The following is a 13317-nucleotide window of genomic DNA, read 5'->3' on the forward strand; positions in this document are numbered from 1 at the left end:
ATGTTAAATACAAGAAGATGATAATATACTGTCTATTTGTTGAAAGTTTACCTGATTTATAATGAAACTTTAATGAATTCGAAACAGCGTCAATGTATTGTAACCATTCTGGGGGCATCTAAATAAGTAGTTGGTGGCCTTTCAAAATGTAACGTTTCTATATATGATGCTATATACTAGTAGTAACGACGTTACAGGAATGGTGGCTGACAGTACACTGATTTGTTTTTCTGTTCTTTGCTTGAGTGACATTATAAACGTCTTTTGTTCTAACGTAGGTTGTATTTTTCGTGTATTTTGTCTCTGTTCTATTACAAGCCGTGGCAGTCTTGTCCTAGCTGGAATAGTGTCAAAATAAATGTAACTGCAATAAAGGCACTTAAGCACTTTTTCCCCTTACATTTTCCATTGCAGGAATTGCATATAGATAGTGTTGTCATGGGAATTTCAAAATCAGTCCATTGCAGTGATGTGTTAGCCTCTACCAGGCTTCAGAGGAAGCTCTTCAGAGTGGCAAATGGTACTCATTAAGCTGACTTACTAGTACTTCCTGGCATGTTATGTATCTTTTTGGCCAATTTATACTCTTTCCAGTTGCCTGGAAGCCTCTGAAGCCTGTTAGAGGTTAGTGATGTGCTCTCACTAGCTATTAACGTTACATATTCTGGCAAAACAAGTCAAATCAGGCACACCTCCAGTACTTATTTGCCAATCATGTTGAATCAAGTGTTGTCTTTGAAAATGTGCCATCACCGATTTACATCTTGAAACTGTTAAATATGGCAATTGAAGGACCATCTAAAACAATCCGAAAAAATGCATAACGTTACTTACATACGGCACTGGTCTCATTTTTTCATGAAAGTTGCATACATCACCATATTGCAGTTCGCTTGTTGCAGTACCAGCCTTCGTCACTCAAAGGAAGGCGTTTCAGTTCCACCCATTCATGACGCCACTCATTCGCCCCATCTGGCGAAAACAATATGTATTGACCATCAATGCAGCTCTAAAAGAAAATGAGTTCATCCGTTGCAGCTTATATAAATACACGAACTTTGATAGCAAAGGTCTAAAACAAACACTGGGTACATGTAGTTGTGATCAAGTCCAAGCTTTCTGTGCAAGGGTGTTTCTGTGATTGTGATCGAGTTTTGAAAATGTCGGATACAACCTGAGCGTTACAAGCATCTGATTTGTCAATATTTGAGACGAAACTGAGCTTGAAGTTTGAAATTAGTTGTGTATTTTATTTCACACATAATTAAAACGGCATAAGTATAGACTAGTTTAGACTTGGGCTTGTTTTTTGTTAATTTTTTTTTTCTTTAGTTTTTAGGCGTTTTTATCAGGTTTTCATTTTCAACGTTGACCGGTGTTGACTGAGCAACCGTGACGCAGATACACACACGAACAACCTTCTTGGTGAAGGCAATAAAACTTATTTTAACATACTAGGTTTAACGTTACCTTATGAAAGCCAATCTTCGAAGGCAAGTTTATTTCATTCAATATTTGCATCAATGCATGTCCGCAGCGAAGAACAACCCGGCCCAAATATGTCATTTTGTTATTCAGGGCCGTTGTACACCTCTATCTTTGCGTTTCATAACCATAATGGCACAGAGCTACATGTATCTTTGTGTAACCTAGTATAACGTTTTCAGGGAACGCGGAATAGCGGATCCCCGGGTGGTCTCCAAATGTTCCCGCCATTTCTCCGTCCGTCCGCTCTTACCCCAGTCACACGTGGTAACATTTACCCAGAGTTCCGCTCGTCTCTTGTGACACGCTGGTTTCTCTTATTTGCATCATGGGAAATTCTACACTTTTCAGATCAAGGTAGAAAGTGTTCGAAGCAACAGTAACTAAGTAACTAAGGTCGTCTGCTGGCCGTTTCTCAAGACTTTGGTAAGTTCGTTGTCGTACTTTTACCTTAGATTTCTCTCAGCAAACTCTGAATGATATTCCAGGTTATCTGTTGAGAACAACCATTCGTTCCTTATCATAAGTATAGTCGAGATATTTGGCGATCGCGATTTGTTAGCGACCGTAGAACCAGCCGTTGGAGGAACTTGCAGACGACTTTTCGAAAGGCTTTGGTCAAAATCTGACTTCTGAGGAAAAAGGATGAAACGGAACTGCGAAAATTTCTGTCAGCAAGTAACTAACAGAAGATGCAGGATGGGTCTCTGGGATTTTGTTTTGATGCTTGGATATTAATAAATTTTTTATTATGCCCAGCGTAAATTCATAATTTCACTTCATAATTTGGTGACCTTGAAGTCATGTTTTCTTAGGCTTCTTTGACCATTGTCAGAGCTAATAATATGATGGGTGTCATGCATGTTTATTGATATATCTCTGTATTTTTGGTGACATGTAACTTCTGTGTCCATAATATCACCATAGTCCACATGCAACATACCCTCTAGTATGTACCTTTGATGTGTGAAGGAGTGCAAATATATATATACCAAAAGTATGCTGCAGTAAAAATATCTTAAAGCACACTATTTCTCAAGGTGGCGATATTATGGACCCTGGTGATATTATGGACACAGATGTTATACTTTTCATTGTGTTTTGATGTTAACGTCTTCATGAAAAGTAACACCATCGTGTATCAGGCCGATGCTCTTTTTCTTGTATCTCTCCGTGTAGATCATCTTACAACCACTTTGAATGACAGCAATTGATTTTAATGTCTGTCCCACCTAAACATGTCCTTTAGAAACTATGAAATGATTTTGTTTAATACCTTTGCAGAAGGACGTTTCTTCTCCGTAATTCTGTTCCAAACACATAAAAAATGTCAATATCTCCACAACTAAAGGCCTAGGTGAAAAAATGTTGTTACCTGTTTCCCCGACCGACCCGAGAAAAAACTGCCGACACAAGCTTTATTTGTGTGGACCTCTGCATGGGATATAAATTTTTTGAGCTGATCGATCTTTTGTAGCTCTATGATCTGACACCTGAGTGATAAAATGGTTCTCCAACATTGACATTGAAAATATTAGTGTCCTCATCCAAGTTTTACTTTGTTAAACTGTATTATATAAGTTGGATCACTGAGATTGCCAAAGTCTAATAAAAAAAGGCCTAGGCCTTGGAGATGTCCTTTTGAGTTTTTCCCCCATTTTTTTGCAGCCGCTGCTACCCCAGACAGCGAGCCATGTCTGGAGAGGAAGCAGCAGGGAAAGGGAAGGGGGAGGAAGAGAGAACTTTCCTCTCCCCGCCGGGCCCCAAGACCAACAGGAGGTCGTCTGTCATGGCCCCAGGAAGAGGAGCGCGCAGGATGAGCATGATGCAGACCATGGGAGTTCAAATTGAGAGCCTAAAAGAAAGACAGGTCAGGGTCAAAGTCATCGTTAACAGGAGTATCTGAATTTAAGTCGGTTAACTTCAGTTGTTGATGAGGATGTTCAATCATATGAAACAATGAAACATGTAAATCATTCATATCAAAATTCATGTGTACAAAAAATGGAGCTCCTGTTTCTGAATCATACAACTTTCCTTTTTTTGATTACAGTAACAACAGAAGATTTTTTTACTATATATCCCAGTGTGGCCTTGTATAACTGAGGTTGTGCTCTTGTTTGATTTGACATCGCTGATTGCCTTTTCACGATGTGTTTCTGTGCTGTTTTTACATGCTTTAGGCTCGAGCCAAGGAGGCCAGAGAGGCACGGAAGCTGAGAATCACCCCTGAACACAGACACATCCTACAGTTGGTGGGGAGTGAGATTGGCATGGACCCAGCCACAGTGGAGGAGCATGTCCTGGACTCAGAGAAGGTATAACGTCAGTTTTTCACAGTTGTTTCATCATACCCTGAAATTGAGCATACCAATATCCCAATCTGTCTCAGAAGGTACATTGTAGCTTGGAGTTCATTCAATGTAAGGCTAAGGGTCAAGCAGACTGAAACTACACAGCAGTCTGACTTCCAGAATAACTGTTTCAGGTATTTGTTTCAGTTCACTGTCTGGTACATATTATTAAGGACATATGAAAATAACAACTGACAAGCTCATCCTAAACGTTTCAGTGATGGACTGCAGATAAGAACTTTCCAATCATGTTGTTCTATATGGAGAAAAAGTGATTATCCCTTTGTTCCACTTTCAGCATGTGAGCCTTCTTGAGAATTTCATAGCAAAGGGAGGCTCCAGGGCCATCATGTTCTTCTATCAGGATGAACCACCACCTTCTACTGGTGAGTGACACAAATGGCTTTGTTTATTTCTTTGTAAGTGTAAATAGGTAGCAAACTTAAGCATAGTTTGCCAAATAGATTACTTTAAAAAAATTGAATACATACATGTGATTGTAAATTTCTTTTTACTTTTCCTCAATAGCTGAGAATCTTTGAGTCTTAGAATTTTTTAAAAATGATCTTAAACTTACAATGTGTGCCCATTTTTCCTTCACAGAGTCTGGTCGCATGATTGCCACTTCTGCAGGAAAGCCAACTTCTGTGAAAAGGGTGTTAGTCTCTGATGGGATGCAGGAAGGGCTGACAGGGATCTGTATATACTTCACACGAGTCAAGCCTGACATTGCACTGACTATGAGGAACTTGCACGAGGTAGGACAGAGAAGTGAAAAAAAATGAACAGTTCATTTAAGTTTCATACTTGATGCTTCATGCGTAGTGCTATTCTCAAGCATAATAGTATGGACCTGTAGGATTCATTATAACCAGTGATTGTGTTTCCCTTGTCTCAGGAAATCAACTTTAGTATCCTGGATGTCCAGAAGTCAGGAGGGATCATTCAGGCCGTGCAGGCTCTTCTATCACAGATATACAGGTCAATACAGTTCTTCAGTCAATGCTACTTGCATTTTCAGCTAATTTTCGTCAACAGAGAACTAAATAAGTTACTGTGTACATTTAGTGTTTTCCAAAAGTTTACCAACTGCTAATTTGACAGTTAGTAAATTGGCTAACCAGAGACTTTTCTTACCAAAATTTGTCCACAGGCCTTTCCTCCATGGTACTCACAGCTGGGGACAGATGGGTGACACACCGTGTGGCATGAAGGCCAAGAGAGAATTCCTGGATTCATACGACAACTTCCTACACTTCCTCGATGGTAAGTTTTTCAATTAATCATCAGGGATGGTGTCATAGCATTTGCAACTATGGAAAAATGACAGGAGTTTCCAGTCTTTTAAAACTGCTTGCTGACAAAAGTAACAGTAATTATGGTAATTATGGTACTTCCTATGGTATATTGATTGTCACTACATACTCTCAGCTGCCCAGTTGAACATTGAGGGCACAGTAAACCTGAAGGAGTGTGAGAAGGTGGATGTGTCCAAGCTCCACACCATGGCAGAGGTGATGACTGCAGCCGGGAACCCGGAGATCTTGGACGCATGTGAGGAGCTGGTCCAGTGTTGGTGCAAACAGATTGAACAGGTTTGTCCCTACTTCTTATTACCTCTGCCAATAAGGTTGTTTTTTGCCGTTAGGCCACACCAATTTAATTTCTTGGTTAACGGATTTTTCTAGAAAAAAAAGGAGCGGGCGGGCGAAAAAAAAATAAAAATAAAAATTTGAGACCACCTGCCATACAGCCATGTAGTAAGCAATCCATTAAGTTAAGTTACAAAATGATATAAGACATTATATTAGACACTTATTGAACTGAAAGGACCATTACTACATGTACATGAGCAACTTCTCTTACATCCCTTTACAATTATTCGTATTATTTTGCAAGATACACATCTTTACTGTATGAACAACAAACTGTCCGTTGACAAGACTCCCATCCAACTGGTTTCACTTTTATTCATCTTTCAAAGTTCCAAAGAGTGGTTTAAATCAGGGTGCTCTGTTCAGATCCCATTGTTCTTAGTTCAGGGCACACAGCTTACCACTGGGCTGGGCATTCTATTGTGTCTGGCTGATATGGAAGTTATTTAGAGCTTGAAATTTACAATATCCTAAATATATGCTTTAGACAAATTTCCAGGAATGTGTAAAAGTTATTGGCAAAAGAATTAACTACTTTTACAGATATTTTATTTCTTCTTTTATCTTTCCCCAATTCCCAAATACTACCGGTAGTATACATTTTATATTTCCCATTTTTCACTTTAGGTATGCTACAGCTACATTATACATAGCCATCATTCAAACAAATAGCCACATTGACACACTCTTCAAGTTGCCACAAATTCAATGGTCTAGGGTTTCACTATAAAGTCTTTGATGTATGAGGGTTTTTATTTGTAGGGGGAACCATTTTATTAAAGAATTTAGATGTAATAATTGATGTATTATTTGCAATTGTACTCCTGTTTATAGGTATCTAAATAAGATGTAACTTTGTTAGAATGCCACATGCACAAGTAGTATTTTTCACAGAGTAATTTCTATAATTAAAAGAACCTGTTTCCCCCTACTCGAAGTGGACTCTTCCGACCGTGAGAAATAGTGAATGGACTTACGTGCATGGAGGACTTCTTACTTTGCCAAATTCTCATGTTTGTGGTAGGATTTTGTACTTTTTGAGAGTAATACAGTTTGTGATGCCAGAATACATTGTTATGTCGTGTTATTTTTACATATTCCCTGGAAAAAGATCGTTTTGAAGGTGTGTGTGCATGTGCCGCTCAGGCCGAGTTTATACGTTCGGCCGATTACATTGTACTTTTAACGCCCGTTACTAGCACATGTTTCCGACACAATACGTGTTTCTAAATGAAATATAATATATATCTAAAGGGAGATGATATGTTGTTACAGGTAAACTTGGTGACTTATTAAATCTGCCGTACGTTTGACTGTCGTCAGTGAAGTTTTGTCCCATGAATGGTGACATGTGCAAAGGGGGTGGGGGGCGAGTTCTATATCAAAAGAATTTTTTTGACGAACTTTTGAAGAGGCAACCTAGCTTTCCGAACAAATTGCACTCAGAAAAATGTTTCTGCCTTGAAGCAATGTATTTTTAACGCTGTTAACTATGCCCAAATTTTGAAAAATTACAACGTACCGGGTGGACTTTGGGGCCCCAATTCGGGACCCGAGAGTATGGATTTTTGTTCTGTTTTTATTTTTATTTCATTTTGGCAAAAAAACGAAGCGGCGAATCCGTTAACCAAGGAAATAAATTGGTGTGGCCTTATTTATTTATTTATGAAAATCTACATTAGTGGAAGGATTGACATTTTACCTCTTCAAGATGTGATGCATTTGACTATTACCTCTTTAAGATGTCAAACCTGATACCGCAGACTGTAATGTTTGAATCACTCACACCGGGAAGCACCCTTGCTCTTTTGGATAAGTTTGTGTGGCTCTTTAACATGTTTAGTGTGGCTCTATTCAAACATGAGACCTCCAGTTGGCTTTGTGTCCCACCCGACAGGACGCCCCTAACCCTAGCATATATAGCAAGGTACTAATTATATGTGAGGAAATAGGTGTAAAACACCTTTCCCAAGGACACAACACCGGGGCCTGCCAGGGATTGAAACCCAGAACCTTCTGAGATTCTGACTCACCTGAGTCAACAATCCTTAACCACAAGACCACCCTGCCACCTCAAAGACCATATTGCCACCTTCTCATCACTGCCAAATTGGCTCAATTTCAATGTTTCTGCTGAAGTTGGGAAATACGGTCTTAGGAACATTTTCCCACTCTCTTTTTCATTGTGATACCACCTCCCCTGCATGTTGACAGTTTGTATCTGAGAAAGAAATTTGGATGACTGACAAGCCAATGTTGCCTGGCTTCAGGTTTTAGCAGAAAGTGAACAGATGAGAAAGGAAGCTGATGACACCGGCCCCCTGGCAGAGCTGGAACACTGGAGGCACCTCATGTCTAAGTTCAACTCCATCCTGGAACAAATCAAAGGAAACAAGTGTCGCTCAGTTATCAAGGTCTTAACAGCTGCCAAGTCAAGGGTTCTAAAGGTACTGAATTAGCTGGAACAGAAACACAAGTCGATTTCTTTAAATGAAACACATATTTTTTTCTCTCTTGTATGTTCCATTATAGTTACTGGTAATGTTTATCGCTACTACTACTACAACTACTACTACTAGTAGTAGTTTTCTGTGGTAGTGGTAATAGTAGTAGATTATCACTGCTGTTCATTTCGTTTTTTGTAGATATGGAAAGAACTGGACAACAGAATTACTGACTCTGCTAACGAGGCCAAAGACAACGTGAAGTACCTGTACAGCATGGAGAAGTACTGTGAACCACTCTATCACTGTGACCCAGTAAGTACCGTGATATATAACAGAGATGCATGAACTATTTTGATGTAGTCAAACATATACATGTAGCATAGTGAACCTCTACATAAGGGTAATCTGGCCAATGTGATCCCTTCATTGGTGGTCCATTAGATAATTTGTGACCTTGTAAAAGAATCTGCCACACATCTCAACAAGTAAGTTTGTGCCCTGGTGTGCATTGATGACTTAAACTTGAATGAGATTCAAATGTATAAAGCTCATCGACCAGCCATTTCTAAGTCGGTTTCTTGTTGCTTGTTTCTGTACAGATCAGTATGACAGATGCCATTCCCAGCCTCATCAATGCCATTCGGATGATCCACACCATCTCCAGATACTACAACACTTCAGAGAGGATGACCTCTCTCTTCATCAAGGTTGGTGACCTGCTGTTTCCAATGGTTTCTTTAGAACTAACACTGACCATTTTGCCTTGGGCCACACTGATTCAATGGACCTATACCATTATTACGTCACAGTTTGTTTACCTGTTCTAAAGGTCATTCTAGAGCGGTCAGTTAAAGAATAAAGATCATTTCAAAGTTTTTGAAGTAAGGTATGTCTGATTTTTGCTGCGTCTAGTTGTGTTGACACAGCATTACATGCCGCATGGGTGATTTAGTTGTGACATTAGACGAAAGTAGTACTGTATTAAAAGCCTTATATTAGGCTAACGCTACACAAACACACACCGCGCTATGCACCCCTGTACAATATAAACGTTGATTGACCGGCATTCATTGCGGTAAACAACTGTGACGTAATAATGGTATAATTCCATTTTATGGATGATATCCGCACATGCATTGATTTTTGCCTGTTCTCAACAAAAAAAAACACCTCCAAGGTTCTGGCCTGTGTGCCATCCTCCGTAGACCATGGTAGCTAGTGACAATATGGATCCAGAGGTAACTACAGAGGATGGCTCCCAGGCTGCCGATGCTCCATGGTACTCAAGAACTCAGTACAGTACTGACTCATTATGCCACAAAAGACCAGCATATGTTGCTTGTTGTAAAAGTCGCTATGAACTACCGCAAATTCACAGCCCAGCTTTGTATCCCTGTGGTTTAGCAGTATTTTTTTGAGGCTGGAATTTTATTTCCACCTGTGTGCACAAGTTTTGGGATCTTCAGAGGATGCCATTCATAAAATTATGTCAGTTCACAGGGCTTAAAAGTAATAGATATAGTATGGCATTTTAGTTTGCTACTCTGTTAATCTGCTGTCAAGATGAAAAACAATTATATACTACATACATGTAACAGTAACTGTTGATACTTGCCTTACATGTAGGTGACAAACCAAATGGTGACAGCCTGCAAGGGTTACATCACGGATGACGGGGTGAACCGGATCTGGGACCAGGAAAGAGGCCCACTCATTGAGAAACTCCAGGCTTGTGTCAAGCTGTATAGGGTTTGTATGGGTACTTATTTTCCAATAACTCTATTCATCCCACAGACAAGTGCCATGTTAAGGATGAAAAGAATAGCTTCTAGCCTCTAAGCTTTCAGATGGACATCTGACTTGAATAATTATGTTTTTTACTTTGTGCATCAAGAATTAACTTAATTTAAAGGCAGTAGTTCTCCCCACTACATGTATTTCTCCCCCTAAGATTTGCAGTGATAAGTGCATAACTTGTGTGTTCCAGGATTACCATGGCTGCTTCCAGAAGACAAAGAAGAAGATCTCCAAGATCCCAGGAGAGAAGCCATTTGAGTTCTCAGAGATGTACATCTTTGGGAAGTTTGATGCTTTCTGCAAAAGGATTGAAAAGGTGACATCTGGCTTTTATAATTCCATAAGAAGGCATTGATATGAATTTTTTACCTGTGTGTGCAGTCTTGGAGATGGTTATTGCCATTTACTAAAAGTGTTTTCTCATTTTTTTTCATGCAGATCATAGAGCTGTTGAACACCATCGAGGTCTTCTCTGTGCTGAGCACGTCGAAGATTGAGGGGATTGAAAATTGCGCCGCCAAGTTCCAGCACATCTATTCAGGTAATGATAACATCAGATGTTTATTGCTCTTATTAGAAGTGCCAAGGCTACTGTTTAGACTTTGATTATTTTGTAGGCACTGTTGTGTATCTTTTTACTTTCTACTTTTAACACATTTTCAGCATTTCCAGTAAATCTTTCTCACTTTTCTCACCTAAGGAATTAGGAAGAAGCCATATGACATTCTGGATCACAGGAAGACTGACTTTGATCATGACTTTGAAGACTTCAAGAGGAGTGTAGAAGATCTAGAGGTAAAAAAGTTTGGCCAAAAATTGTGGCTTAAAAATGTCTTTTTTTATCCAGCAATCGACTAGAATTCTTGTTTGCTGTTTTTTCTATCACAATCCGTGGCTTGTTGAATCCTCAAATAAAAATGTGATTCCCTAGTTTTAAAGTTGTTCATTGTTTCTTGACATAATATTCTTACCTTACAGGGAAGTCTTCAAGTCTTTATGGACAGTTGTTTCCAGAAGATTCACTTGGCCTCACAAGCACTTATCCTGTTAGAAAGGTCAGTCTCAAATATATGGATAGATATGCAAAGCTTCTTATTGCAAGATGCTGTGTCATGCTAAAAGGTCCAGGAAATGTAATACAAAATTTTTCAAAAATATTATGTCTTAGTGATAAATTGTCTTATGACACGTTAAGCAGAAAAAGGTTGATTTAGAATTAACAGTAAAGGCCAGCCCATACAGTTTCTCTACAATCTGTTAAACAAAGCTTAATGATGTGCTAAGTTAAATAATCATAAAGAATTTGACATGAATTTCAGATTTGAGAAGCTGAAGATCCCCAGCCTGAACATAGATGAGAAGTACCAGCTGTTACTGGAACATTTCTGTGGGGAGCTGGAGGATGTGAAGAAGGTCAGTGTTGGAACCAACCACAGATTATAGGACTGGTGGATCTACAAAGTGTTGTTTTCTTTCCAATCAGAATGCTTTGTTTCAGTCCTTCGGTTTTTGCTCTGTTCCTTCTTCTCTAAACAAGTAAGGTCAATGACCTGGCCAGACGTCTGTCACCAGGGTAACTAGTGATGCATACCTAAACCCAATTTCAGGTTCAGGTCCGGATTCAAGTCCACAGGTTTAGGTTCAGGTCCGGACTTGTAAGTCCGGACCTAAACCCATGGCATATACAAAATTGCATGTTGGCAACCTTGCAATGTTGTCTGGGTGAAACTTTGGCCACATAACATGGAGGCCGGTACTTGACGATGCCCGATGGCAATGTTTTCTTCATTTTGCAGCAAAGATTTTACAATCTATGGAAGGTTTTAGGTGGTTTGGAAAGAAAAGGGGTATGTAAAATGGTCTTTTATGGTAATAAGTCCGGACTCGGTTCTTGACTTGTAGGTTTTTTTGGACTTGAACCTAAACATTTTTTAAGTCCGGATCCAAGTCCAGTGAACCGGTATGCATCACTAATGGTAACTGGTGCTGTGGCAGACACCCTGTGGTGTTGGGTTATATTATGTAACAGACCAGACATCTATCACCATGGTAACGGGTGCTGTGGCAGACACCCTGTGGTGTTCAATTACATTATGTAGCAGGATAGCATTGGGGGGGCTGGCCATCATACTTGTATTCTAGTATTTGAATATGTTTGAGTAACAAAGTAGTAGTTTGTTAGGCTAGACCATGTGAAGGAAAATATTGTGCGTTTGCTTTGTAAATGTTACCTTTCTAGTTTGTAAGTTGATTGACAGGACACCCAAAAAGTACATGTTATTGTCCCCCCTCTGCAGCTGTACAACCAGCACCGTGAGGACCCTCCCATCCCCCGGGACATGCCACCAGTGGCAGGGAAGATTGCCTGGGCACGACAACTCTTCAGGAGGATCCAGGGTCCCATGGATGTCTTCAAGGTTGGTGCATCTCCCTCTTCTCTGGATAGAGACAATTTACAAATGGCAAACATCACTTGAAGAAGTGTATTGAGGATTTCTAAATTGTAATAGTTTAAACAACTGTACCATACTACACTTTTGTCAATGATATAGAAAGACACTGGGACTGCCCTAGTGTCCATGAGGGACAGGGTTATTGGAGTGACTTTATCAAACGTACCTTACCAGATTATCTGGAGGCATGATGATGAAGATGATAATGATGATGAACCTGTAAGCAATCCAAACTAAAGGAAAACACCAAAATTTCCCAAAGTTTTAAGTAAGCAATATTGTTCAATCATTTTCTAAGCTAATCACACTAGATTCTTTTTTTGAAAGTTGTATATTTTTGTGATTTCAATCTAGAAGCACCCAACGATCCTGAAGCAGCCAGAAGCTCAGAAGTGCATTAAGACGTACAATCGTCTTGCTTCAGTCCTGATGGAGTTTGAGATGTTGTACCACAGAGGATGGCTCAAACAAGTGGATCTTATCAAGACAGGTAGGGCTCATGCATATTACATTTTTTTTAGTTGAAGTAGAGGGATCATGCTGTTATGACTACAAACAACAGTGCTGTAAGATTCCTGTTGCACTGTCCAAGGTGCTGATGGTGCGTCCATGTGGTTGGATATAACATCAAGACTACACATTTGTTTTGTTGAGTTTGCTTTTCCAACAAAGGACAGGTATTCTGGTGTTATATTCATAATTGACTGGTGAATGAGCATGGCTCTGTCCAAGGTGCTGATGTGCCATCCAATTGTTGTCCATTTTTGTCTTGCTTGTTATGTTTACTTTACAGAAGGAAACATAATTGTTTTTGCTCAGTTTCTTCCTCTTCGTCCTCTTTTTCTTCTCCATAACACATAAAAGACATCAATATTTCCACAACTAGAGCTTGGAAAAACTTAAAATTCATCAAGCTGGTAGGTCGGTACATAAGGCACTGAACGTTCATCATTCTGTCCTACATATGTGTTAAAAATGATGTTATTGTCACAGTGACAAAATGGGGAAAACCAGACGTTTGTCACCATGGTAACTGGTGCTGTAACAACACCCTGTGGTGTTGGGTTACATCATGTAGCAGGACAGAGTTGGAGAGGCTTCAAACCATATATATATATATATATAT

General features: G+C 39.5%; 1 protein-coding gene across 1 annotated transcript in view; it reads left to right on the forward strand.

Moving 5' to 3' along the window:
- Positions 1-1842: 1842 nt before the first annotated feature.
- Positions 1843-13317, forward strand: part of LOC109469819 (dynein heavy chain 8, axonemal-like) — a 64365-nt gene continuing 52890 nt past the window's right edge. The window contains exons 1-19 of the mRNA XM_019768529.1: positions 1843-1911; positions 3154-3355; positions 3669-3803; positions 4138-4225; positions 4443-4597; positions 4738-4820; positions 4993-5105; positions 5271-5434; positions 7765-7941; positions 8140-8253; positions 8541-8648; positions 9568-9690; positions 9929-10054; positions 10177-10279; positions 10439-10533; positions 10717-10793; positions 11058-11151; positions 12036-12155; positions 12546-12681. Coding sequence (XP_019624088.1) covers positions 3179-3355; positions 3669-3803; positions 4138-4225; positions 4443-4597; positions 4738-4820; positions 4993-5105; positions 5271-5434; positions 7765-7941; positions 8140-8253; positions 8541-8648; positions 9568-9690; positions 9929-10054; positions 10177-10279; positions 10439-10533; positions 10717-10793; positions 11058-11151; positions 12036-12155; positions 12546-12681 — 2188 coding nt within the window. The 5' untranslated portion in view covers positions 1843-1911; positions 3154-3178. The remainder of the gene's footprint in view (positions 1912-3153; positions 3356-3668; positions 3804-4137; positions 4226-4442; positions 4598-4737; positions 4821-4992; positions 5106-5270; positions 5435-7764; positions 7942-8139; positions 8254-8540; positions 8649-9567; positions 9691-9928; positions 10055-10176; positions 10280-10438; positions 10534-10716; positions 10794-11057; positions 11152-12035; positions 12156-12545; positions 12682-13317) is intronic.

Source organism: Branchiostoma belcheri, unplaced genomic scaffold (assembly GCF_001625305.1).
Source record: "Branchiostoma belcheri isolate BF01 breed outbred unplaced genomic scaffold, Haploidv18h27 scaffold21, whole genome shotgun sequence".
NCBI classification, from domain to species: domain Eukaryota; kingdom Metazoa; phylum Chordata; class Leptocardii; order Amphioxiformes; family Branchiostomatidae; genus Branchiostoma; species Branchiostoma belcheri.